The 27,643-nt window shown below is 42.1% G+C and overlaps 1 protein-coding gene across 8 annotated transcripts in view; it reads right to left on the bottom strand.

Moving 5' to 3' along the window:
* MAST4 (microtubule associated serine/threonine kinase family member 4) overlaps positions 1-27,643 on the bottom strand; it is a 642,435-nt gene that overhangs the window by 423,754 nt on the left and 191,038 nt on the right. For all 8 annotated transcript variants that reach the window (XM_055421937.2, XM_055421941.2, XM_055421938.2 and 5 more), the window contains one exon: positions 3,992-4,116. In XM_055421937.2, coding sequence (XP_055277912.2) covers positions 3,992-4,116 — 125 coding nt within the window. The remainder of the gene's footprint in view (positions 1-3,991; positions 4,117-27,643) is intronic.

Below are 27,643 nucleotides of genomic sequence, written 5' to 3'. Positions count from 1 at the left end.
TGTGCTGAACATAAAACATAGCAAGTGTAATCCTGTCATTTAGACATAAACCACGTTGATTCTGATTTTACCAACTTTTCCACACTTGAACATATGTGTTGCCTCAACTTTCCTCTTCAAAGAATCAACAAAATACTTAAACCAATGTGACTGCATGACTACTCACCAGCAAGTTAAGGAAACTTCCTTGAATCTGGACTGTGATAATTTCTTCATTTTGTCACCATATTTTGTCAGCAGCTGATATGGAACTTGCAATAGCACGCCTGTGTACTTCAGTTGTGTCTGACCCTCTACAACTCTGTGGACTGCAGCCCTCTAGGCTCCTCTGTCTGTGGGATTCTCTAGGCAAGAACACTGGAGTGGGTTGCCATACCCTACTCCAGGGGATCTTCCCAACCCAGGGATCGAACCCATGTCCCTTATGTCTCCTACACTGGCAGGCGGGTTCTTTACAACTGAATGGGATTTGGTCCATTACATGGACTTTGAGGCTAATCACGATTATAAGATGCACTAGACAGCAAAGCCAAAAATACTTTCCGTTCCATTCCGTTTCGTCGCTCAGTCGTGTCCGACTCTATGCGACCCCGTGGACTGTACCCTCCCAGGCTTCTCCGTCCATGGGATTCTCCAGGCAAGAGTACTGGAGTGGGTTGCCGTTCCCTTCTCCAGGGGATCTTCCCGACCCAGGGATTGAATCTGGGTCTCCCACATTGCAGGCAGACGCTTTACCCTCTGAGCCACCAGGGAAGGGGGCTTCTCTTGCCTGGAGAATCCCATGGGCGGAGAAGCCTGGTAGACTAGAGTCCATGGGATCGCAGAGTCGGACACGACTGAGCGACCAACCACAACAACCACAAAAATACTTTAGATAGTCTTAATTAGACACCCATTATAGCATACAGAATCACATCATCACTCTAGCCTTGCAACTAAAGGAATCACTTTCCTCTGGTGATTATCCATTCCATCATTATTATTTACTGAATGTCTCCTATATGCAAGGTGTTGTGCTAGGAACAGTGAGAAGCAGAATGGCAGATCGGACAGGAATTCTGCCCTCAAGGAACGTGCAGTCTAGCACGGGGATATTAGGCATAAACACAAAGAACTAAAACAAAGGTGGGCCTTGATAAATGCTAAGAGTCAGAAGGAAGGTCAGCTTACCGCTCTAAGATGGGGGCAATGGGGCTTATCGCGGCCAGGAGAGAAGATGAGAGTGAAGCATGTTCCATTGGTGGCTCAGACAGTAAAGAACCCTCCTGCAATGCAGGAGACTTGGTTTTGATCCCAGGGAATGGCTACCCACGCCAGAATTCTTGCCTGGAGAATTGCAAGGACAGAGGAGCCTGGTAGGCTACAGTCCATGGGGCTGCAAAAAGTCGGACACGAATGAGCAATTAACAACTCTCATGTTCTACTGTACAATGCACCTCCGGTAACATAAGGCTTATTTCAAAGACAAGAAAAAGGGGGATAGAAATGAAAAAGAAAAAGGTCTAACAGATATGCATTAATGTCATCAGCATCATTCTCTATCAAATCTGTTAGGTGTAATTGGCATAATTTAGGTATAAGACAATACAAGAAACACAGACTAACTTGAATGACTCTGCGAAGGGCACAAAAAACAGGCAAAGTCATGAAAGTATCCTGAGTGACACACTGAAATAGGTGACACGGCAGAGAAACCTGAGCAAATTGCTCCGAACAATGAGGAAATCAAGGCGGCGCTCTGGCTGGCAGCTCTCCTCTAGCTGCTCCTGCTCCTGAAACGCCAGAAGGTCGGGGACAGGAGACATGGTCAAACAGTCTGCAAATGGTTTTCCTTAGACAACAATTAGGAAGCAAGGAAACCTCTGAAGATACGATACAATGAGGGTGACATTTTAAACCTTCCCTGTCTAGCAGTAAATGGTCTGTCACCATCTGGTTGGTGCCACATGTGATTTTTACTCTGGCTAATATTTGAGGCTTGCTAGGTGCCAGGTACTATTTTAAGTTTGCTTTTCATGGTATTTTAACATTTTCTCTAGTCCTGCTCCTAAACCCTGTAAGTACTTGCAGGGTAAATAAGCTGATACGTGACTCTCTGATAAGAATGCTATTCTCCTTGGTTTTGTATCTTATTTCCAAATATCTTAGGTCACCTGACATGTGTTTTATCAATGAATCAGTTTTTAGTCTGAGTACATAACTACCAGTATTAGACACATTACTTTGTGGCAGTGTTGTTTTAATTAGAATGATTTACTTGGCAATAAACATCTCTGGGAGTTGGTGATGGACAGGGAGGCCTGGCGTGCTGTGATTCATGGGGTCGCGGAGAGTCGGACACGACTGAGCGACTGAACTGAACTGAACCATACAGGATTATCTATTTACGTGTAAGAATAATATTGTAGTGGGCCCCAAAGCACTTCTGTTTTTAAAAAAAATAGTCACTGATTATGAGGAATTTTCTTCTTTCCTTAAAAAGTAAATGCTTACAGTAAAATAAGCTTTTAATAAAATTTCTCAAGAAGGAAAAGTAACTTGGAACTTGGGGATGGGATGGGGGAAAATGCTAAAATGCATCATTTAACTGAACCTTTAAAAATAAGCCCCCGAATTTTCCTGAGAAGTAAAAGATACATTTTGATTTAAAGACCATAGTCAATTTTGAAGTCATAAAATACCCTCAAAGAAACTTTTCAGCGATAATTATCCAGTATGTTCAGAATCTTTATGATTACTACAAAATTCTAGTAAACATCATGGTTAAAAATAAAAGTCTATATTACTTTTTTTTTAAAGGAAGGTAGAAGCCCATGCTGCTAATGAATGCATAAATATTTATGCCATCTGCCAACCTGTAGGTGTAGAGAGAGTGCTGGAGCTGAAAATAATAACCATTTTCAATGATTCTAGAAGAGAAGGATCCAGGCAAGAATCACCAATGGATATGGAATCCAAAGGAAATTTTTGATGAGAAGAAACATGCTTGGATGGCCTCAAAGTGTCTCCCTGCCAAAGGCTTATTGACTGTAAGAGAAAAATTCTAACCATGTGGAGAAACCGGCCAATGCCTTGTCTGGGTGAAAAAAATTAACATCATGATGATGGGCAGATGGACATATCATCACCTGCCCATGGCATGACCTGAAAGGATACAACATCACCAATGTCACATTCTGGGCTGGAATGCAAAACCCAAAGCTCATTGTAAGAAAACGTCAGACATACCAGACATTGTAATATGAGGAATAATCCTTTAAAAAAAATGGGGTGGGAATGTCACATAGTCTTCAAAACTGTCACTGTCATAAAAGGCAAAGAAACACTGGGGAGAGTTTCCAGATTAAAGGATAATTAAATACAAAGCATGACCTCAGACTGGATCCTCTACTGAAGGAGGGAAAATACTATAGAGGACATTATTGGACCAATTGATAAAAATGAAATACAGATGGCAGAGCAGATAAAAGACTTCTTTCATGCATAAATTTAATGAAGTTACCTGCAATAACAAAAGGCCATGATATATATAACCTATTCTCCAAGTGTTCAAAACATTATATGTGAGTGTATATACATATACACGGAGAGAGAAAAGAAACAGCACAGCAATAGGCAAGAGTTAATACTTAAACCCAGGCAAAGGATCAGCTGGCGCTGTATGTATTCGTCTTATTCTTGCAACTTTCCTGTAAGTTTGAAATTATTTTCAAATAAGTTTTTTTTTAAAAAAAAGCTTAGAACCATTTTCATTTCTTTCGAGGGAAAAGTTGAGACAGAGTTAAGTTTACAAAAATATTCCAACTTAGGTTGAGGGGGAGAATCTGGTAAAAACCAAACAAAAAGTGTCAGTGTCAAACCTGTGCTTAACAGTAAATGTAGGTTTGAGTTCAAATCTAGAACAATGAACTCGGTAAGTTTAGACGTCCCTACGCTGGTGGTGAGACGGAGCAAACCTAACCAACTGCAGACAGAGCCCGCGGACACTCACCAGGCTGGCGGTGAGCGAGGGCGCCGACTGGCCCAGGGCCTGGCTGCGCATGCGCACGAGGTTGGACGTCTCTGCAGAGGGTGCCCAGGCTTGCCCCGCAGCCGGGTTTGGAAGGAGATACCTGCCTGTTGGGGATAAAAAGAAGGCAGTATGAGTAGTGGGCAGAATGGCAGTGCTTCTGTAGAAATCCTTATATACCATTTCAGCCGCACATTACAATTAAATTGTATAGCAGCATTGTAGAAATGAACATGTGCATTTAGAAATGTACTTTTAAAACATCTAATATGGAAAGTGATATAGGAATGCACTAGGAAAGCGTCTAGGAAGATCACGACCGACAAAAGGAGCAGTTGGAAGTCTTTCAAGGTGAAATGGGGCTGGTGCCCTTTTCTCCCAGCTTCTCTGTCTCTGAAGCTGCTGATGATCATCCAGCTGTGTCCACAGGACAGATGATGGTATCCATTTGCATAAAGCAGGACATTAATGTCAGTGTAGGTTCACTGAGCAATTTACATCAACCTTGAACTCATTTATATGTGTATGTCTTTAAAAGTCAAACAGCTGAACCAACTCACATTGTATTACTTCTTCAGTACACAGATTAGACTAGTTATCAACACATAAGATATACACCTTTATGTTAGGATGGGCATGAATAGTCACATAGTAATGAAGCTCAGTAAAAACAGAGACCATGTTTGATATTTTGCTGTAGCACAGTAATTGGTCATAGCAGGTACTCATTAAATATTTGTTGAATGATGAAAGAACAGGTGGGCACTTCTTTCCCAAAAAACACATGAAGACAATGAAAAGACAGTAACCAAACCGTAGATTTTCCTCTACGGGCTGCATGTGTGGGGACTCCAGCTTAATCCCTCCAAGATTCATGAGGACTGTGGCCCGTGTGGCTGGTAACCCTGCAGCAGAAGTAACATTGTGCCTGGTATTCTCCCCAGAAGGTCTGTTCCTTATAAAAGAACCCCCGTATCTTTCCTTAGGCACTCACTTCACAAGCACCCACTGGTTTGTAACTATTGATATATAATAACTATTGAAATATGTATTAATACATTGAAATATATTAACTATTGAAATAAATTGAAATATATTAACATATTAAATGGGCTTCCCAGGTGGTACAGTGGTGAAGAATCCACCTGCTAACGCAGGAGACACAGGTTCAATCCCTGGGTCAGGAAGATCCTCTGCAGGAGGAAATGGCAACCCACTCCAGTATTCTTGCCTGAAAAATTCCAGGGACAGAGGATCCTGGTGGGCTTCAACCCATGGGGTTGCAAAGAGTCAGTCACAACTGAGCATGCATGCACATACCATATTAAATATGTGAGAATTCAAATTTTATGGCAAGACAATAATTTTTTACATACAAAAATGCTGACTGCTCATTCTGACCCCCCAAACAGATTCCATCACTTATTCACGACCTTCTCCAAGCCTCGGGTTCCTCAGCTGTAAAACAGGGGTAAACTTATAGGGTGGTACTAAAATCAAAAAAAGAAAATACATCATATAATGAACATTCAATAAAAAGAAAAAAAGAAGCACAAAGAGCTATGCAACACATGAGGGATGGCAAGATGAGCAAGAAATAAAACTTTGTTAATCCACTGGAACAAATAATTAAATTAGGAAGCATTTACATGTTTATTATCCTGTCATAGGTTAGATTTTAGATGTTATTCCTAGTCTCATCCTAGGAATCATATAAATGTTACAGATTGGAGGGTCTGCTAGCACAACACATGGGGTATTTTATTCCTGCCTGGACCCCCATTAGTGTTAATAGGGAAAAGAAGACAACAGATGGATTTAAGACAGTCATTAGAAGGCATAAACACTGTGCCATAGTTGGTAGTGATTACATCAAACTTTATACAAATTTTCTTTCTGATGACTACCAAGAGCCTCTGAAAAGTGTGTTGCTGATGTATTCATGCATCATTTGCTGCCTACGATTTAAGAAAATTAGCATCTGTCAATGCATTATTCAGCTGCACAGGGTGGAAATTAATGGATAATACCATTCCCACTCTGTTGTAGGAGAGGTGAGCTTGCCTAGCAATCTGGCTGCTCTGTTTGAATGCTGCATCAAGCTTGTTATTACAACTGGAACTTTGATCAGCTTTGTGTTTTTGGAAACACATTGCTAAAATTCCAATATGCTTATTAAAACCTTCATTAGGTACTGTCTACTGACATAACTAGAAATTTGGAGGCAATAAAGAGAGGTCCATATTAAAGCTGAAATCTGTTGGCCAGAGTGAAACAAGAATTTGTCACGCTTCAACCACAGAGGTATGGGTTATTGGAATGGACTTTTTATACTGATTATTGTCACTGTTTTGGTCACAGGGTCTTTACTCAACAGAGTAGAAAGATCTGCAACCTTTTGAGGTTATGTACAAAAATAAGTACATTACTAAGACTCAGATTGTACCTTGGTTCTATCTAGGTTACATATGGTCTTTTTCCTGGCATAGTTTTGCTTTGTTTTCATCCTGAATTAAAAAAAAAAAAAAACAAGAAGCAAGACCTCCAGAAACACATGAGATGTATACTTTCAAAGATGTATGCTTGAAGTATCCCTCTGAAGTAGGAAAATATCAGGTCAGCAACAAATTCAGCAGAATGGCTATATAAAGAATTAAATATAGCCTCTGGAGACCTACTTTGGCATCAGAGCATAATGGTACCTGCCTAGATTTAAAAGCCTCCAGTAAGTTCAGTTATCACCTGAAATGCAATACAGATTTAGCAGTCAGGCCATGGTCTTACATTTTGGGTTACTTCTCTTGACTACAAATAGGACAGTAAAGGGGAAATAGACCTAGGAACTCCATATACAAAGCAGTCTTGAGAAATGGCTTCTGGTGCTCAGTTACACATAAGAATGCTGGCAAAGTTTGATTATCCCTCTAAGGTAGCCACCAGGAAGAAAAGGAAACTCAGGTGGCCAGCGTGTTGCTCTCAAGGGTTTTGGTGAGGGGCGGGGGAGCCACAGAAGGGAGGAACGGAGAATGGGGGGAGCACTACAGAGGCAAGAGCTGGGACAAGAAGAACAACGGGCAGCTGGCACGGGGCTGGGGCCACAAGCATGCAGATGGGGCTGCAGGCTCACATCTCTCTTCCGTCAGCTTTCTTTTTTGGGCTGTCACCAGGCTCTACTGTCACCAGCATCTACTGAAGCTCCACAGCAGTCCCCAGAAAGTTCACATCTACCACTTCACCGTTCCTGCTGCCTAGTGAAACCTCCCTTGCTAATTCCACTTTTGGGTCTATACACTTATAAAAAGTGAAAGGAAGGGCTCAAAACAGATGTTTGTGTTCCATGTTCAAAGCAGCATAATTCACACTAGCCCAAAGGTGAAAACAACCCTAATGTCTAAGCATGGATGGATGGATATAACCAAATGTAGCATACACAACAAAGGATTATGATTTAGCCTTTGAAAGGAGAGAAACTGACACATTCTACAACATGGAGGAACCTTAAAACATGCTAAGTAAAATAGGCCAGATACAAAAGAACACATATTGCAACATATCATATGATTCCACTTATTTGAGGTCCCTGGAATAGTCAAATTCACTGAGATACAAAGTTTAACAGTGGTTACTGGAGGGCTGAGGGAGGGGATGTATCAGGGAATGAGGCATTACTGTTTAATGAGTACACAGTTTCAATTTGATGAAACACTTCTGGAGATGGATAGTGGTGATTGTTGCACAACAACACAAAAGTACTTAATAATGCCACTGAATGGTATGCTTAATATACTGTAAAGTACGAAAGGTTAAAATAGCAAATTTCGTTACGTATATTTCCATACACATATACATACATACCCTCCCTTGCCTAGCTAAAGCTATCATACCTTATATAGGAAAAAATGAGGGAGTCCTTTTGTTGTCCAAAAGAAGGTATCTACAGTGAACTCCATTGGCACCTGCTTTCACAAATTATACTCAAATTATACTTAAGTCCTCCAAACCATTTACTAGTCAGAGGAACTAAGTTTTTCAAGACTTCTCCAAACTTTCAAAATGGAGAGAGCTCAAAGACCGTGCTAAGACACTACAGTACCTGGACAGAGTCCATGAGTCAGCAGCCGTTGCCCTACAGTGCACTCCATCATCATCAAGATATTCCTCTTTTATGCCCCATTGCCCAGCCCTAAACATCGGTCCCCGCGTCAGAGGGACTGCCGTGCTCACAGGCAATTACAGGCTCCCTTTATCCATCTTCAGCTGTGCCGCTGCAACACAGACACAGTCTCTTTCATCTTCCCTCTCACATGGGTGACTGACTTCCAATTTCTTGTCCCCACTGCAAAAGAATAACTATACCTAGACAGCATTGACAATGCTGCTAAATCATTCTTCCTAATGGCATAAATAAATATAATTTGAGAAACCAACAGACTTGTGACCAGGGAGGGCTGAAGTTCACTGACTCCTATATTGAGCTGCTATTCCAGCCTTAAAGAAAGAAAGAAAAAAAAAAAAAAGTGTGTGTTGACTCACACAAGAAAAATCCGAAGCGTAGGCATGACCCCAAGCCCTTGAAGACATCCCCGCCTACTAGCCAGGGATCTCCACTGACAGGAACTGAAAGCTGAATGAAGAGGGAACACATACCTGTGGGGAGGTTGGTTGTCACAGCACCGTGATGCCGGTGGGGTGTCAAGGTCTGATTCAAATTAATCTCCCAATGCAGCAGTCAACTCCTGTTCTGCTACTAAGACTCAACCCCACCAGAGATGCCCAATTTCACTTCTTAGAATACTATCAGCAGCATTCTATAGTAAACACGGAATGGCAAGGCAACATTACTAACCACATGGACCTGATGAGGTGCATGCATGCTAAGTTGCTTCACTCAGGTCTGACTCTTTGTGATGCTATGGACTGTAGCCTGCCAGGCTCCTCTGTCCATGGGATCCTCCAGGCAAGAGTACTGGAGTAGATTAGCCATGCCCTCCTCCAGGGGATCTTCCCGACCCAGGGATAGAACCTGTGTCCTTTACGTCTCCTGCATTGGCAGACAGGTTCTTTTCCACGAGCACCACCTGGGGAACCTGACAAAGTTAGGGGCACACTTCAAAAGGAAGCTTGTAGCAAGCAGAGCAAATAGCACATGCTAACTGATTGAGCAAGCCCAGACTGACTAGGTCCATGACAAATATGTCCAGGAGGCTCTAAAGCCTAATTCCACACCCTGAGAGAGCTAGGGACTGCAGAGAAATACCAGAACAACACACACCTACAGAAATCAAAGCCCCTGGACAATCCACAAGGCTATGGAGCAGCAGCTCAAGCTGCCACTGCCACTGTCGACTGCCGTTTTTAATCAAAAGTAACTTTGGAAAATGTGTCAAGATGACTCAACAGTACAGTGGTCTTTTCACCCCCAGTCACAGAGAGACACCCTGTTACCCTTGCCCTTGAATGCTAAAGGGCAAAAATGCCAACACATGGTCTATTTTTAAATGGAAACAATTCAGATCTACACTTAGACAGAAATACATTTGGCCTCTTTTCTTTTCCCTTAACTTGTTCTGAAAGAAGAAATATTTCTTCTCATCTACTGAGATTACCAAATTCTAATAAGGGAAGATATTTGGGTCATATGAGTTGATACATGAAACAGAGCTTAGTAAGCTTCGGTGTTCCTATTGTTTTTAGTACTTGATTGCTGCCTTTTGATGGGCCAACACCCAGCAAATCCTCCCATTCTGCAATGACAGCCAGCCCTCACCAGCGACTCCCTCTTGCACCTTTCACAGGGTGATTGTCTGGATATAAAATTCCTATCAAAAAGTACATAATGGTTTGACTCTAAGCTCTAACTGTACAGACCAAAGGCTAATGTGACAACTTAAAATTGATTTTTAAGGAAGTATTAAGTAGAGCTACCCTAATGAGAACATGGTAATAAGAATCTGACACCAAGCAGCGTTGCCTGCAGTGTCGGTGTGAGTGAGGGCACCCGGGAGCCGGGAGGGGATGGTGTCTGAGTGACGCTGGGCACAGGTCAGAGTGAACATCTGCAATCTAGCCTCCCTCCATCCGCGTATTGAAATATAATTCAGCAGAATGAATTGCTAGACATGTCTAAACCCCCTGGGAAATGACAGATATTGATGAATGCTGTTGGGAAGATATATGGAAGGAAACGGCAAATAAATAGAACCATTTTTTCTCAGAGTCATTTTGTGGATATGTGGGGCAGCTGTTAAACTACTTGTCAGCTCCCCGTGCGCTCTCCCTCTTTCTCCTTCCCCACCCTCCTCTGCATTCTCTGCACCTTTCTAAACCCTCCTGGAGGACCAGCATCTTTTTAAAACAATAATCAAATTCATAAGAGCAATCTCCTCCTCCCCTGTCATACTCTGGCTTCTCAACCAGCTAGTCCAACCCTTTCCAAAATTTCATTCCATTCGAACATGTTGGCTGCCTGCTCTGGATCCTGGAAAGACAGCTGACCCTTGAACAACAAGGCTAGAATGACACAGTTCCACTTACTTGTGGATTTTTTCCAGTGGTCAACATTAGAGCACTGTCCAAACTGTGAAGGGTTCAATCTGCAGATATGGAGCCATGACTGGAGGGAACCATGGCTAGGGACGGTTGGCTTTAAGTTGCATGAGGATTTCTGACTTCACAGAGGGCTGGCATCCTCAACCACTTCATTGTTTGAGGGTCAACTGTACTTTAAACTTTTAAACTCATGAAATGAAATGGCTGAATGCAAATCCACTAGCCTTTGGCCCCAGTCATAAAGCTCAAATCTAAAGTTCAAGGCCTGACTACAGACGTGCAGTAGATGCGTGACCTTGTTAATTTCTTAAGCCTCAATGTGCCATAAATGCTCTTTAAAATGGACATGACTGACCAACATCTTGGGGTGACTCTGAGGACACAGAATGTAAATTGAGAGCCTGTTATACCATCTGGCAAACAGAAGGCCCACAATAAACAATGGCTTATTACCCTCTCTACTTTCCATTGCTAAACAACTCTTCCTGCGAAGGGCACTCCTCCTCAGTGTCATCCTCAAACCGGATCAAATCCTCTCCAGCTCAGGGCCCTTTGGGGTACGTGGCTCTTATTTCATTCACCAAGTCAGCTCAAGAGCACAGAGCCGGAAACCAGTCAGGCGGGGATTTGCACCCTGGTTTCATCATTTATTCACTGGAAACCCTTGACAAATGACTTTCCCTCTCTGAGCTTCCCTGTCCAGCCCTCAGGTGGGGATGATTGTAGGTAACACATGTCAAGTGCCCAGTGCGGTGCTGAACACACACACTGTGTGTTCAGTGCTGGCTCGGGTCCCCTCCAAGATGCTTTACCCATTTTGGTCTTATTGGCATTGAATCCACAACCAGGGCACTTCCAGCCTTACCTTCCCCCATCAACCACCTGCTTCTATGGGGCTGCCTGTGTACAGAGTGCCCTTTATTTCTGTACACAATACGCTTCCCTCCACTGGAAACTCAGTGTCAGCTGGAACCGTATCTCATCTGTCTTTGTAGCCCCACACTGCACCAAGTACACAGAACCTACTGAACTTTTTACAGAATACTTATGTCTGTGCATATTAACTCTCCATTCTGTCTCTCATTTATATTTCTCCCAAGGTTCAGATTTTCCCATCTTTGTTTAAATCCCTATTGCCTCAAATAGGAAAAGACCCTGATGCTGGGAAAGACCGAAGGCAGGAAGAGAAGGGGATGATAGAGGTTGGCATCACCAATTCAATGGACACGAGTTTGAGCAAACTTCAGGGACAGTGAAGGACAGGGAAGCCTGGGGTGCTGAAGTCCACGGGGTTGCAAAGAATTGGACACGACTGAACAACATTGCCGCAAATATTCAAATGTGGATCAGCTGTTTGTTTTGTAACCATAACAATAGTGAAAAGGCTCAGCAGCATTAAAACGATACAAAAACATCATGTCACTTCTCCTGGCTTTGATTTTCTCTTCTAAAACCCTTTCCCAAAAGGATCTGACACCACCACAAAATATTGTCTGTTTCCAAAGCAAACTGATGAACCTGAGTACACACGAGAACAATTTGTACTCAGTAACTTACTTTTTGGAGAAATTAAGAATCCTACTCAGTAACATTCCTTTGTATGCTAAGATGCTTTGATTGACACACCCAAATGTCACTGGCATCCTGAGATGGTAAACATTCTGACAACTGCCCTACATCTAAACAGTTATGACAGAGGCCAAGGAGGAGTTGGGGATCGAGAGCTTTCCAAGAGAAACAAAAAGAACAAAGGCAGCCACAGAGACAAAATAAACTCCATATGACAATCGAAGCAAAAACTTCCAGACGAGTCCAAATTTCCTAACAAGTTCTATATTTTTACAAGGAAACATTTATATTCAATCTAATTCACTCACCAGTGTATTTCCAGATATATTTCTTTGGAACAGTTTCTAGTTTTATGATGGTTTTTGTTCCAAACAGAATTCAAATTCTTCCTCCTGAATGTCTATGTATGCTTCCTAAGGAATATACTATTCCTGTCTTAAAAAAATCTTTGTTGATACTGGTTAATGAATAAACAGAAAACCTAAGACACAACTGTAAAATTTCCCCCCAAATACTGCATAGTAGATCTCCTCCAGCACTTTCAAATGACAGTTCATTAAAACGCCCTGTTTCTGGGATGGAAGATCTCAATCAAGGGCTAATCAGTCTTCCCCAACCTTTTTGGCACCAGGGACTGATTTTGAGGAAGACAACTTTTCCACAGACTGGTGTGAGGTAGGGGGAGATGGTTTTGAGATGATTGAAGTGCATTTACTGTGTACTTCATTTCTATTATTCTCACATCAGCTCCACCTCAGATCATCAGACTTTAGATCCTGGAGGTTGGGGACCCCTGGACTCTGTAACCCCTACTAGGAAAGTTAATGTCTAGTCTAGCTGGTTTAAAAGCAATAGGATTTAGGAAACACGGTTATCCAAACTATAGCCCTGTGCCCCGAATTAAATTCTAACAAGTCACTTAGTGCCTTGCGAAACATAGCATTGCCCTTGTTTTTAAGAAGAGAGACATTTAAGCCAGGATTAGCCTCATGAATGCTTCAAGCATTGCTTGGAAATTAATGACCAGTGTAGAGCTGGAATTCAGGCTTTCTATTTCTAGTCAATAATTTAGCCTCTGACTTCTGAAAGTTCAGGTGACATTACGTTGCCCTGAATTCCAGCGTCGGTGCTTCATGTCTTAAAGTAACAGTATCATTAGGCTACTTAACATTCCTTTTTAGGGAATTCAGTCATGCTTACGAGGAAATCTGTGCTCTGGGGCTCAGGTAGCCATTTGGTTGTTCTAGTCATCCTCCAAACTGTCATCTCTCAAGACTGAGAGCCTGATCATTTATTCCAGTCATTCATTAAATGCAATTAACTTCCTACTGTTTGAGTTCACAGAGAACACTGTGACTGCTGAAAGTTTGGCAGTGGGCATATACACACAGACTTTCACACACTGATACATCACATCTACTTATGGTTGTCTACAAAGCTGGTCCTGTCTCCAAATAAAGGGAGGGAAGTGGGGCATGAGAAAGGGTAGTGCACTAATGTCCGTGTGTAAGGCCCCAGCCTCTTGTCCCTTCTACCACGCATGTACCTATGAGACACCATCTCTCATAAAAGCCTCAGGACAGACCCTTGCTGCAGTTACTGATAGAGTTACCAGATTTTAGAAACATATAGGATGCCTAAATAAACTGGAATTCAAATAAATCTGAATATGCATATTCCAAATGTTACACTGGCCACCTCTGTGCTAAAAATATTATTCCTTGTCTCTCTGAAATTAAAATTTAACTGAATGTCATGTATTTTATCTGGTGACCCTATTTCCTGAGCACTTAGGATTGGCAATGCAGGAGGCTTTTTATTAGGGTACAGGAAAAGGAATCTATTAAATAGTAAAAGGGACGATAGGTACACAAATAAAAGAAAATTAAGAGTGATCCATCCTGGAAGAAAAGAACAATGTAAGATGGTAACAGGAAAGATGCAGTGAAAGTGTGGCTGTGAAAGTGACGTGAAGGGGTTCAAAACGGAATGTGAATGTAACAAAGAATCGTGAACTTCATCTCCCTGTTTTGTACACTGGAGACGGGGTTCTCATTGCTCCGGGTCTGTGCATGTATCACCTACCATTATTTTTCTGTTATGTATACATACCAGTGCAGACAAAAGCTAGAAAAGTGGAGTGAAAACAAAACAATAAAAATACTTTGCGCTGAGATTCCTGGCAACCAAAACAAAGACACAGTAAGAAACCCAACTCTCACTACTCAGCAAAAGAAATCATTCAAATTTATCAGAGCAAGTTAACCCCCTTTTCCTTGTTCTGAGCTTAGAGCAATTTGTTTCTGAGGTTTTAATAAAAGGGCAATGGCACACGTCATTCTCACTGTTGTCTAGAGTACTTTAGGGCAAAAATGCAGGTGCATCTTACATCATGCAACTCTAAATAAAAACTAAGGATGCGATGTTGTGTGTACACATGTGCAAGTGAATGCATAAGTCTCCTTTACAGGGACTTGTAAACGGGGAGTTAAGGTACCTTAAACAAATTCTTCCTCAAAAAATTCTTCTTCAAGCTGTGGTAAGGATTTACACAGTGGTCATGACTTCACCTGTGTTCTTATTCAGAAAAAGAGAAACAGACTTTTAAATGGTACTGTTTTCTCTTTTCAAAAGTTTTACACCCCAGGGATCAAGTCAGCAAGGAGTTAAAAAAACAAGGAGGCTTACTTTCAGCTGTCCCTTCAGGCCTTGGTGGGATGCAGGGGCCTGAGACAGTACTGTCAAAAACAGAGAAATGATCTGGCTGGGCAGACACAAGAAAATAAATTTAGCCCTGACAATATGCATTGATTAAGTACTTGAATGACAACAGAACATGACAATGACAAATGCAGGCTACCACCACCAGGGTCATTAATACATCAGAAACACTAATTTTTATCAATCTTTAAACATCCCGGTTGGTGGCATTTGCATTTCTTTGCCTACTCTTGTTCCTGTGGAGATGACAAAAAGTCAGCTTCATTTTCAGTTTCCATCCAGGAAGTTAAAAATAAGTCTACATTCCTGATCTTCGATTAGCCCGTGAAAATGAGTTTCAAACAGGAGATGGATGGCCTGGTGTGCTCAGTCTCAGAGGACAGAACATAACTGCCATCCAGGGAAGGAGGTGGGCTTCCCCACTCAACAGTGGAGCCGGGATGTAAGAGTGAAGTGAGAAAATGAAGCAAACCAGTGTCTGCAAAGACTCCCGCTACTCCTCATCTGGGGAGCGAAAAGCATCTACTACTTAAACTCCAAGGGGCCTTGAAAGTATCTGGTTCAATGCACTTATTTTACAAGGAGAAGACTGGGACCCAGAAACGACGGCACAGCTACTGAGCAGTTGACATGGGACAAGAGTCTCAGCCTCAGATCCCCATTTCAGGCCCTTCTCATCACACCTGGAAACATCAGTACAGATGCTGCGGCACTCTCCCCAGCCAGACAAGTCACTTGCTTCCCCACCTTTCCACCCCGTTCGGTGTGAGTCAGGTATTCCATTCTCCTTCGTATCTGTGTCTCCCCCAGTCACTGCTGTATTATCGCCAACTACCATGACTGTGTTTTCCACAGGACTCATGTGTGGCCTAATGGACTGCTTCCCGCACAGGTGCAGTCAGCACCCACATGCACCTTTGTGCAGTGGCCCTGCAGTTAGATTGTGCACGAGAAAACATCACCGCAAGAGGTGGCTACCGATGTCCAACTTCGCAACTGGGTACCAGTGTGGTGGGCAATGGCAGCACCCACCATTTTCCTTGCCTTCCCCAACCTTACCTCCCCCTGACTAATAACTCAAAGAGTGCTGTATGTGGGATTTAATACTCAATACTAATTTTCCACTATTTAAATTCATAATTTCATATTCTTAACTGTAATACAATTCATTCAGCTTCTGTGACTTTCTCATATATCCTGAAGAGTCACAGGGGTCTAAAATCACTTCACCTCTTAAAAACGATATACATACAAAACTGTATACATATCCAAGTTTGTGTGTGTATATATATTTCAAACTTGGAATCAGCATGCTTCTCAGAACCTATAAGAACACAGAGCATGAAGGAGAGGAAAACCACGTCCAGCCATGCGCAGGTCTCAGTCTACCCTATCAGTTAAACAGATTCTCAGGGAAGCACTGAAAAAAAAGAAAAAAAAAATCCTGGGCAGAAAAAAGGGAATATGATTATGCCCCTTCAAAAAATTCAATCCCTCAATAAAAAACCTGAAATCAATTTTCTATTCTAAAAAAATTTTATGAACAAGCAACTTAAAATTTTGATATATGGATTCAATAAATTCATTTTTTCAATAAGGAATAACCAAAGTCCATCATTTACAGAATCAAACTTGACTATAAGAAATAAGGGGGAAAGGCAGACAGAGAAAACAGGGAGAGGAATTAGGAGAGAGATAAACAGCTTTGGGAAATCTAGTTCATACATCTTTGGTTAATTTCTGTTAAGTTTCATTAGTCTAACTGGTATAGAGAACTTCCTTATATAAATACATTTGGACACATACAACCTTTAAAATAACGCCAGCAAAAACTTTAAATGACCACTAGGCACTCTCTTCTTTGGGGTTACTTTGAAAAATTTCAATCACCGTTTTTGATCACATCCGACATACCCAGTAAGGCCCAGAATGACATTTTGCAGGTGATCAGAGTCTAGCTCTATCTCAGTATGCAACTGATGCTCCTACGCTAGCAGTCTTGGAATTCTATGTCACAATGATTTAAGGCCCAAGCTACTTTTTGCCTCACAGAAGGCACTTCAAGAAACTAAAGAGAAATCAGATCTTCTGGCAACAATCTGTTCTTAACACTTGGGACTAATTTTAAGTCCTTCAAACTCTATCTGGTACAGAACTGGACAAAGGACTTCTGAAGAGCTAAATTTGCTGATGGAGCAGGGCTGCCAGTCCTCTCTGGAGTTCCTGCACACATAAAAGCAAATAGCTCAGCCTCCTGTCTGACTCTCGGTATACGAGCAACACATCTGAGTCTTCAAGTCCTCACGCAGGCTCTTCCTTAGATTCTCTTCTCATGCCTGACATCACTTCCTGTGATGCGTCAATGGTGCAAAATGTCTGAGGGAGAGAACTGAGCCTCAAACAGGACTCTGTAGCCTGGCTCTGAACAAGGTGGCCGCTTGGCAATCCCCAAGTAGCAGGAACAACCAAAGTCCATTATTTATAGAGTCACACTTGAACACAAGAAGTAATGGGGATAGATAGGGAGAAAAAGAATCAGATAACTGGGAGAGAGACTGGAGGAGAGATAAATTGCTATGGGGACCCTAAGCGGGACTTGGGACCTGCCATGTGATGCTTCCCCCCCATCCCCATCACTAGGAGCAATGACTCATGGGTAGGCCATCTGCATGGATGATGAGCTGCAGCAGAAGGCCCCTGTCAGCCAGCCAGCCACTGGGAGGCAGCATCTGCCAAAGGAGTGGGCTAACAGCTGTGTGCCCCATTAAGTGGGAGTCTCAGGAGAGCTTCCTACTCTGATATGGAGAGACTGCAAACATAACATACACCGAAATCACCATCTTCCAGTTAGAACACCTAGATAGAAAAGAAAATATCCAGACAAACTGACATGGGTCAGTGAAGACAGCAAGTGATTTTTGGTTTCTTTTTTTAAAAAAGAGCATAATTGCTTTACAGTGTTAGTTTCTGCTGTACAATGCAGTGAATCAGCTATATGTATATAGCTACATGTAATCAGCTATATGTATATACATCCCCTCCCTCTTAGACCTCCCTCCCTCCTACCCACACCCCCTCCCACTCTACAGGACAGAATGGAGGCTCCTTAAGAAACCAAAAATAGAACTACCAGCACGTGATTTTTAAAGGCTACTGAAAATCATGCACCCTCACCAAAAAGAAGATGCTAATGGATTTGCCTTTTGATTGCTCAGTGGCTCAGAAAAATAGTTAGAGATACTCTCCAGCCTCATAAACCATTGCTGATGAAGTACACAATGTTATAAGCTCTAAAACAGAACAGGAAAGCAAGAAAGAAGAGAATCCCAGCCCCCAGTTATATGCCCTCTAAGTAGAAAATTTGTAAGTATTGAGAAATAGTAAAACAAATAGAAGCAGGATGTTTTTAAGCCACTATAATCTTAAGTATGAATTATCTGGGTTCCTTTTCCTGTTGGCCAACAGCCAAGAGTGCAAATCAAGTGCATCATGAGGACATAATTCACAACAACTGTAAAGACTTTTGCCCTTTAAACATTTTACAACTTGCCAGATTTCAGCATATTAACGTACCAGTCATCCTTCACAGGCTGGCTAAGTTAAACAGCCTCCACTGCTCAGTCTGCAACACTATCACACTTCCAAGCTCCCATGGGCTTTGGCTATACCCCTGGAAAATCCCATGCTGGGCAGCAAAACTCCCCTCCCTGACTCTTACACAGCTTGGCTCCCTCCACCCTCCCCATGGCTCTCCTGGGTGACCATGCCCCAGGCCTCTCTGCTATGTTGTGTGGGACTATGTTCCCAGTTCACAAATTTCCTGGTGCCTTAAACTTTCCCTCGAACATGTACACGGACTTCACTTTCATGACTGAAGACCTTATATAGGTTGCCAGTGCTTCCAAGGAACCCTACTTCATTTATAGCTCCCCTTCCTATTCTCTAAGACCATTTCAGACTTGCCTCTGTTGTCAGTTCCCATATAACCCTCCCCAAACCCACCCAGATATTTCATCAGGCACTGAGAAGTAAAGGCGCTAAATCAACTAAACTACCTGCTTTTTATGAAAAGAAAATGTATTAAAATCACTTATCTGGAAAGACCATGTTTTAAAATTTACCTATTATGAAGTAACTGTAGGTTCACATGCAGTTATGAGAAATAATGCAGAGAGATCCCAGATAGTCTTTACCCAGTTTCACTCAACAGTAACATCTCTATGCCTGCCCTGCAAATACGTGAAGTAGAGAGCAGTGAGAAGTTACTGCACAGCCCAGAGCTCAGCCCCGTGCGCTGAGATGACCTACAGGGCTGGGAGGGAGGTCCAAGGAGGGATATATGTATACACGCAGCTGATTCACTTCCTTATACAGCAGAAACTAACACACTGGATGTAAAGCATCTATACCCCAATTTAAAAAATGGTAACATCTTACAACGGAGAAGGCAATGGCAAGCCACTCCAGTACTATTGCCTAGAAAATCCCATGGATGGAGGAGCCTGGTAGGCTGCAGTCCGTGGGGTCGCTAAGGGTCGGACACGACTGAGCGACTTCACTTTCACTTTTCACTTTCCACTTCCACACATTGGAGAAGGAAATGGCAACCCACTCCAGTGTTCTTGCCTGGAGAATCCCAGGGACGGGGGAGCCTGGTGGGCTTCCGTCTATGGGGTCACACAGAGTCGGACACGACTGAAGTGACTTAGCAGCAGCAGCAGCAGCAACATCTTACAAAACTGTGGCGTACAATCACAGCCTGGATAATGACATTGATACAGTCAAGATACAGAACATCTTCACCACTGCAGAATTCCTCATGTTGCCAGTTCATAGCCACACCTACTTCCCTCCCATGACCTCCTCAAGTCTCCACAACCTCTAATTGGTAATCGGTTCTGTACTTCTACAATTTTGCGATTTCAAGAATATTGTGTAGAAATGGAATCACACAGCGTGCAGCCTCTCTTTTTTGTTGCTCTACCTCTGCTTATTGCTGCCAACCCTTCTTCCTGCGCCCCTTTCATGCGTGTGTGCTCAGTCACCTGACCCCACAGGCTGCAGCCCTCCAGGCTCTTCTGTCCATGGTATCTTCCAGGCAAGAATACAAGCGTGGACTGCCATTTCCTTCTGTTTTTTTTTTTTTTTTTTAACTCAGCAGGGTTCTCTGGAGATTCACCCAGGTGGTGACATGCATCTTGTGGATGAAGAATGTCACCTTCCATATCAGTAAACGAAGGATGTTACAGACATCAAGCCAGCTGCCACTGCAGCTGCTGCCCACCTGTGCTCCCTGAGGGAACTCAGGGTGAAGAGGGTACTGGCCCTAGACAGTTAAGGTGCATATCAAAGGAATAACTTCAATGAGCCCAGAATCTTGCATCTTCCCAGACACAGACAGGTGCCAAATGCTTGAGATGTGTGCTTTTCTGGAATTAACACTAATCTTTTGATGTCTCTGTTACCTGATTTTGTTGTTGTTTCCCAAAACTCCTCAATATCCTGGCTTCTTCGTTACCTCTTCGGAGCAGTCTGAGAGGCTGGTTTAAGTCCTCAGCAAGTCCACTGAATAAAATATCATTCTCCACTTTCAGGTTGTGTGTTTTTTTCAGTAAACAATTGGTAGTTTGTTCCTTTTTGCTGTGTAGTATTTCATGGTATGTGTGCTCTGCTTGGTTGCTCAGTTGCACAGGATTCTTTTCGACCCCATGGACTGTAGCCTGCCAGGTTCCTCTGTCCATGGGGATTCTCCAGGCAAGAATACTGGAGTGGGTTGCCATGCCCTCCTCCAGGGGATCTTCCCAACCCAGGGATCGAACCCAGGTCTCTTGTATTGCAGTCAGATTCTTTACCATCTGAACCATCAGGGAAGCCTATTTCATGGTATGGATGTACCTAAGCTACCTGCTTTGCATCCATTTTCTCCTCCTTGCTCCTACGATGATGAAGGAAGTGCCTCTCTCTCTGCAAAGGCCAACCATTTGACATGTGCTCTGGATACCCTGCCGGGTGCTTTCACAGCACCTCACCCCTCCGACTGTCATCTCTTCTGAACCGTTCTCAACACCTTACAGACACAGTTGCCTGGTTCCCACATCAAGATGGCCCCCTCAGGCCCCTCATATCCTTCCAGGCCATACCCATTTTCTCTAGGCTCTTACACTGCGCGTCCTCTCAAAAGAGCTATCTGCACTCTCGTCAACACGTCGGCTACCGCGAGGTCCTTCACTGCCATCTGCGCCTAAGCTCGTCCGCTCCAGGTTTTATCCGCGCGCCATCAAAATACGCCTCTCCCCTTCTGTTAGTGAACAGTCCTCTCCAGACACTCCAATTTAGAGTGCCTCATAGGCACTTCAGACCTAATGCACTGAAAACTAAGTTAATCACATCCAATTTCTTTATTAAAATCCATTTCTCAGTCTCCCCTGCCTCTTGTGTAGCTGGCCTCGGAGACAACAGTTCCAGCAGGGTCCATAGTTCCTAGCACTCCCCTAATTCCAGTACTAGCCTTGAATAGCCCAGGCTTCCCTGGTGGTTCAGACCATCAAGAATCTGTCTGCAATGCAGGAGACCCGGGTTCAATCCCTGGGTGGGGAAGATCCCCTAGAGGAGGGAATGGCAACCCACTCCAGTATTCTTACCTCGCGAATTTCATGGGCAAGGAGCCTGGCAGGCTACAAAGAGTCAAAGAGTCAGATATGACTGAGTGACTAATACTTAGCCTCGAATTTGGCTCTGCCTGTGCAAGGGGATCTTGTTAAATGAATGGGAATGGAAACACAGTGTGTCTCTTCCAGGATGGGACTTCTAAAAAGTCAGAAAGGTTTTTCTTCTCTTTCGTTCCACTTCCACCAGCTAGAAACAGAGTATCTCAAGGCCATAAAAGAAGAAACAAAGCAGAAGGTGGAAGGAAGGTGGGCCCCTGACTCATCAGGTGCTTCCCAGGTGGCACCATGGTAAAGAATCCACCTGCCAATGCAGGAGATGCAAAATACACGGGTTCAATCCCTGGGTCAGGAAGATCCCCTGGAGGAGGAAATAGCAACCCACACCAGTATTCTTGCCTGGAAAATCCCATGGACTGAGGAGCCTGGAGGGCTGCAGTCCACAGGGGTTGCACAGAGTCAGACACCACTGAGCATGAACTCATCCAGAGGAGAGAGCTGCCTGATAACCCAAAAGACTTATGTGAGCTGGAAATGTATGACTACTGTGTGAAGCCCCAGAAATACCTTGGTTTGCTTGCTGTAGCATGTGGTAGTATCCTAATATACACCATTTGTACACAGGCATTCTTTTGATGGCATTCCAAATATGAAGAAATTCAGAGCACATAGGAGAGTATTCAGTTGCAATAGTTGCCGAATACCAAGGCTACCTGGGCTTCCCTGGTGGCTCAGAGGTAACGAATTGGTTGCCATTGCAGGAGATGTGGGTTCAATCCCTGGGTCAGGAAGATCCCCTGGGGAAGGAAATGGCAACCCACTCCAGTATTCTTGCCTGGGAAAAACCCACAGACAAAGGAATCTGATACAATCCATGGGGCCGTGAAGAGTTGGACTGGACTTAGTGACTAAAGAACAACAGCAAGGCTACATTCAGTTCAGTTCAGTAGCTCAGTCGTGTCCGACTCTCTGCAACCCCATGAATCACAGCACGCCAGGCCTCCCTGTCCATCCCCAACTCCCGGAGTTCACTCAAACTCATGTCCATCGAGTTGGTGATGCCATCCAGCCATCTCATTCTCTGTCGTCCCCGTCTCCTCCTGCCCCTAATCCCTCCCAGCATCAGAGTCTTTTCTGGTGAGTCAACTCTTCGCATGTGGTCGAAGTATTAGAGTTTCAGCTTTAGCATCAGTCCTTCCAATACAACATAGGTATATTTTATGTAAATGTGCTTTTATCTAAATTTTCTCAGACTTGCTCACTAAGCTAAGGAGGTCTTTACGATGAGAAACCCATTAAACTCTGCTGCTGCCGCTAAGTCACTTCAGTCGTGTCCTACTCTGTGTGACACTATAGACGGCAGCCCACCAGGCTCCTCCATCCCTGGGATTCTCTAGGCAAGAATACTGGAGTGGGTTGCCTATATAGCACTTACAAGAGGATATACGTCAAGTTAATTTTACAGGAAAGAATGTTTTCTGGGATTGTATGATTTGTTTCTCCCTTCCCTCTCAAAGTAAAACTCATTCTGAAATGCCTTTTTTTGAATTATCAGATGTTACCTTCAACTGATTTCCACAGTCCAAGCAGGAAAATTCTCTCAGTTCTTCCCCCAGATAGAATACAATGATGCTAACGGTTTTAGAAGCTCTCATTTATACTGTCTACAAAGTTGATATCTTATTATAATGTGTCCATGACACACATGCAGATTCCTCTTGGTTTTATATTGCAAACAACCCAGGTTATGTTTTGAAAAACACAACTCTGCATAAGAGAGAGAAGTCTTCCCTCATTTTCTGACTGTTAAGGCTGCAACACACATACATCACAGCTGTGGAAAGCAGGACTAGGATTCAGGGCAATTATCTGCATAGCAAAAAGCCAGGAGTCAAAATTCTGAGGTTCTGCCCTTCATTCTGCGGCTTCCTTGCTGTGAACTGTCAGGCACGTTACCACTTAGTCATGCTCAGATTTAAGGATCTGTATAACGATTTGAATAATGCTTCTTTTCCTCATCAGGGAGCTCCAAAGCTCAGTCAATGTTTACATGATGCTTCTGGGTGCCTATTTAGCAAGCTGTGGGCCATGAAGATATAAAACATCATCAGTCTCAAAAAAAAAAAAAATGCAGGCAGTGATGAGCATGGTAAACTCTAGGTCTGTTGTTGAAATGCCAGCCCTGCATAAAAGGTACTGGTTGTTTTTTCTTCTGATCTACTACTCAAGTCATTCAAAGCTTTAGCTGGGGAAGAAATGTCAAAAGTTCAATCAATGGTGTCTGCATGGGAGCATTATGGCCTAAGAGTTTTTTCCTTTATATTGCTCTGTATTATCTAAACTCTACACAATGAACACATAATACTTTCTTAATTGAAAAATAGGTAAATGTAAATATTCTAAAAGATGGTGTTTAAAAAGAAAGGAAGGTTAACTATGTCAGACTGAATTACTGGTGCCAATTCTTTATTTCTCCCCAGCTGTGTTATATATCTGCATCTTTGCCAAGGTGTCATGGTGGGCAGGGCACGCTTCTGATCCTTGATGCAGGCCTTGATCGTGTGACTTGCTTTGGCCCATAGAAAGTTAGCAGACATGGCGCCAGAAGAGACTTGAAACCTGCCTGTGCAGGTGGATACACATGGCCTTGCTCTCATCTTTTAGAAGGAGAACATAGCATTTGGGTGGCTGCTGGTTCAAGGAAGAGGAGAGACATGTGGAGCAGATCTTGACCTAGGCTCTACCCGGGAAGCAATCACAGCAGAGCCCGGGCTAAATCACCCAAACTCAGCTGACCTGCAGCCATGGGAGGAAGGAAGGAATATGTGCTGCTGTTTTACAGGCAAATTTTGTGGTTATGTAGCATTGTTGTTGTCTACCAGTATACCACCTAACCCCACAGAAAACCTCAGGGGCAACAGTAAGTCATGGATCAAACTGCAGTTTGAGAAAACTTTTTAGAAGATAGGAATTATTTTATTCCCTCTCATTAAAAATATAATTATTTAATTATAATTATAGTAAGCCCTATGAAAAGATAATGAGTCCATTCAATAATGAGATTTCACATTAAAAATATATTGAATCTTTTTCAATGTTAAAATATATGTTTTGCAACATGATTTAATGTTTATGGCTGTTTTCCACTTTATGTGTATACCATATTATGTTTCACCAATATTCTTTTGCCAGATATCAGATTTTAGGTAGTTTGCAATCTTTATTATTATTAATGATGCTCTCTAAATATAACTAAGGCGAATTCTCTATATATATTCATGACTATTTCCTTGTGATGAAATCTGAGGAATAGAATGGCTGTGGGTGTTAATTGCCTACTTTTAATTTACTTTTGTAATTAATAAACCAGGATCCATACAGATTGAGTCAGCTCCAGATATAAACTGAGAAAAAAATGTCCAATTAATTGGAAAAAATTTCTTCCATCAATCCTGCTGGAACATATTAAAGACCTATTGGGTACCAGCTATGCGAGGCACAGGGTAGTGGCTACAAGCACGGACTGTAAGCCACAAAACCTGGGTTCACATCTTGGCATCATCCTTTTCATGATCTTGTGCAATTTACTCAACTTGTCTGTGCCTCAGTGTTCTCACCTGTAAAGTGGGGATAAGAGTGCCTCCCTCATAAGAGCAGAGATGTAAGTCAATAAATGTAATTCCCTAAACACTGTGCCTGCCACAGAGTAAATCCTTCATGTTAGTTGTCATTAGGGATGAACAGATGAGGAAGATCACAGATCTTCTTCTCAACAACCTAAGAGTTTAGTGAAACTTATAAAGGATAATTGGGTGGCAAAATTTTCAAACTAGATTTTCAGACTTTGTGAAAGTTAGCCTTTCATAAAGTCTTTGCTTCAAAGAAAGCAGTAGAAAACTCCCAAAAGAAAAAAAACCTTGGAATAAAACAAAGGTAAACAATAAGGTGGAGAAGGAAATGGCAACCCACTCCAGTGTTCTTGCCTGGAGAATCCCAGGGACGGGGGAGCCTGGTGGGCTGCCGTCTATGGGGTCGCACAGAGTCGGACACGACTGAAAGCGACTTAGCAGCAGCAAACAATAAGGTAAACAAAATAAAGATAAACAGTAGGAAGGTGACTGGTCTTTAAGCTACAGAAGCGGATAGTGCAAATATCTAATACCACACACTTATGATGGCAAAACCAGTTTGACTTAATTTACGTTTAGCAACAAGGTCTATCCCAAGGGAAGATCATATGTGATTATTTACAGTTGCCTAAAACTAGTAGAAACCACTTTTCTTAATGATCAGAGATGATCTTTCTTCTCTCTGCTCTACTGACACTAGTACAGTGCCTGACACAAAGTAGAAACTTGGGTGATAAAGGTTTCAAACTGATGTTCCCAAGCCCAAGTTACCCATCAACTGCGAAAATTCTAAATTCAGTTCACTATGCACACAACACTAATAGCCACCATCCCTCAGCTAAGTGCTCTGCATATGTTATTTCATTAAATCCTCAACGAAGCTGTCTAAAAGACCAACTAAGAATGTTTTTTCTTCATATTCTGAAATAATTTCCAAGTGACTGTTTTTTTAAAACATTCTGATGTTCAAGATATTTTTTTTAAAAAAAAAGCTCCCCAAGGATCACTAAACATTTTTGAAAATTATCTTAGCAAAGATTTAATTACCTAAAATGATTTTATACCAAGCTAAATTGCATAAAGCTGGAATTGCTGGAGCAGTTGAGATTTGTTATTTTAAAATTGGAATCAAGTTCAGTATTTTTTTGAAGCCTAAAGGCCAAATTTCATGTTTCAGGTCATGTATTTGCAATACTTTTGCATTATTTGAAAGTTTTAAGAAAACTGCTTTGGCAAAAATTGGAGAGAACCCTTACTCCTTCCCTCCTATTGGTCAAAAGTAGTTTAACCAAAGATGAGTAAATTTCCTAAGTGAAATTAGTAAGCAAGGGGTGAGTCTTTTAAGCTCTAAGATTCTATATCCCCCCCTAAAAAACTAAGAGTTATACTAAACTTTTAGGATATTCTACTTAAAAAAAAAAAAATCTGCATTTATAGAAATGAAAGCTGAGAAAAATGCCCTAATATGCATTAGAAGAACATCAGTAAAACTCCAGTGTGAACATTTTCTTTATGTTAGTGAAGTACAGCAATTTTCTGAATTTTTTCGCCTTGGTCTGAGGTCAGCTTCACCCTCGATCCCAGCAGTGTGCCCACACTGGGTCACATGTTCTAGACTGATCATGATATAGAAGCATTTTTGTTCCCAGAAATTTCATCTCCAAAACTCAAAATCCAAAATTTTCCAAAAAAACGACTCAACTTATTTTTAAGGTCATTTATGAACTGGCAGGCAAAACTGTCACTCATAGAGAAAACTTTGTGTCAGGGTTTCAAAAACAATAAAGTTTCCCCCAAAATATTTATATTTAGAGGAAAAAGCACTCAGAATGAATAGAAATCTAACCTTCAGTGATTTAAAATTAAGTTTAATAACATGAACATTTATATGGCAAGTTATTTTTTTAAAACATACTTTAAGTTATTTTAATGTTTAAAATTTTAATTTATCATTCAAGTCAATAAAAGTTATTTATAGATTTAGGGATTTTAGCTTTTCAATTAATTTAATAGCACAAAAACGGGGGAAAGAAAAAAAATGGGCGAAAGATCTGAACAGGCACTTAACAAAAGGAAAAATACCAATGTCCAATCAGCACATGAAAAGATGTTTGACATCATTTAGTCATCAAGAAAATACAAATTAAAACAAGAATGTGATACTTTCCCACTAACATGGCTAAAGTTAAAAAGCCTAGCAATACCACAGGTGGTTAAGAATACAGAGTAATTAGCTCACCTGTTGGTGGTGGGAAAGTAAAAATGAATCATTTTGGAAACAGCTTGGCAGTTTCTTATAAAATTCAACGTATGCTACTGATACAACTAATAACACGTGCGTGAGTGCATCCTCAGTCACTTCAGTTGTGTCTGACTCTTTGCGACCTATGGACTAGCCTGCCAGGCTCCTCTGTCCATGAGATTCTCCAAGCAAGAATAATGGAGAGGGTTGCCATTTCTTTTTCCACTAACAACATGGATGAATGTTAAAAACATACTGA

The sequence above is a fragment of the Moschus berezovskii genome, chromosome 18, assembly GCF_049115385.1.
Source record: "Moschus berezovskii isolate FMDL1 chromosome 18, NW_MosBer_1.0, whole genome shotgun sequence".
Taxonomy (NCBI): Eukaryota; Metazoa; Chordata; class Mammalia; order Artiodactyla; family Moschidae; genus Moschus; species Moschus berezovskii.
This window is presented reverse-complemented; position numbering and strand designations above follow the sequence as displayed.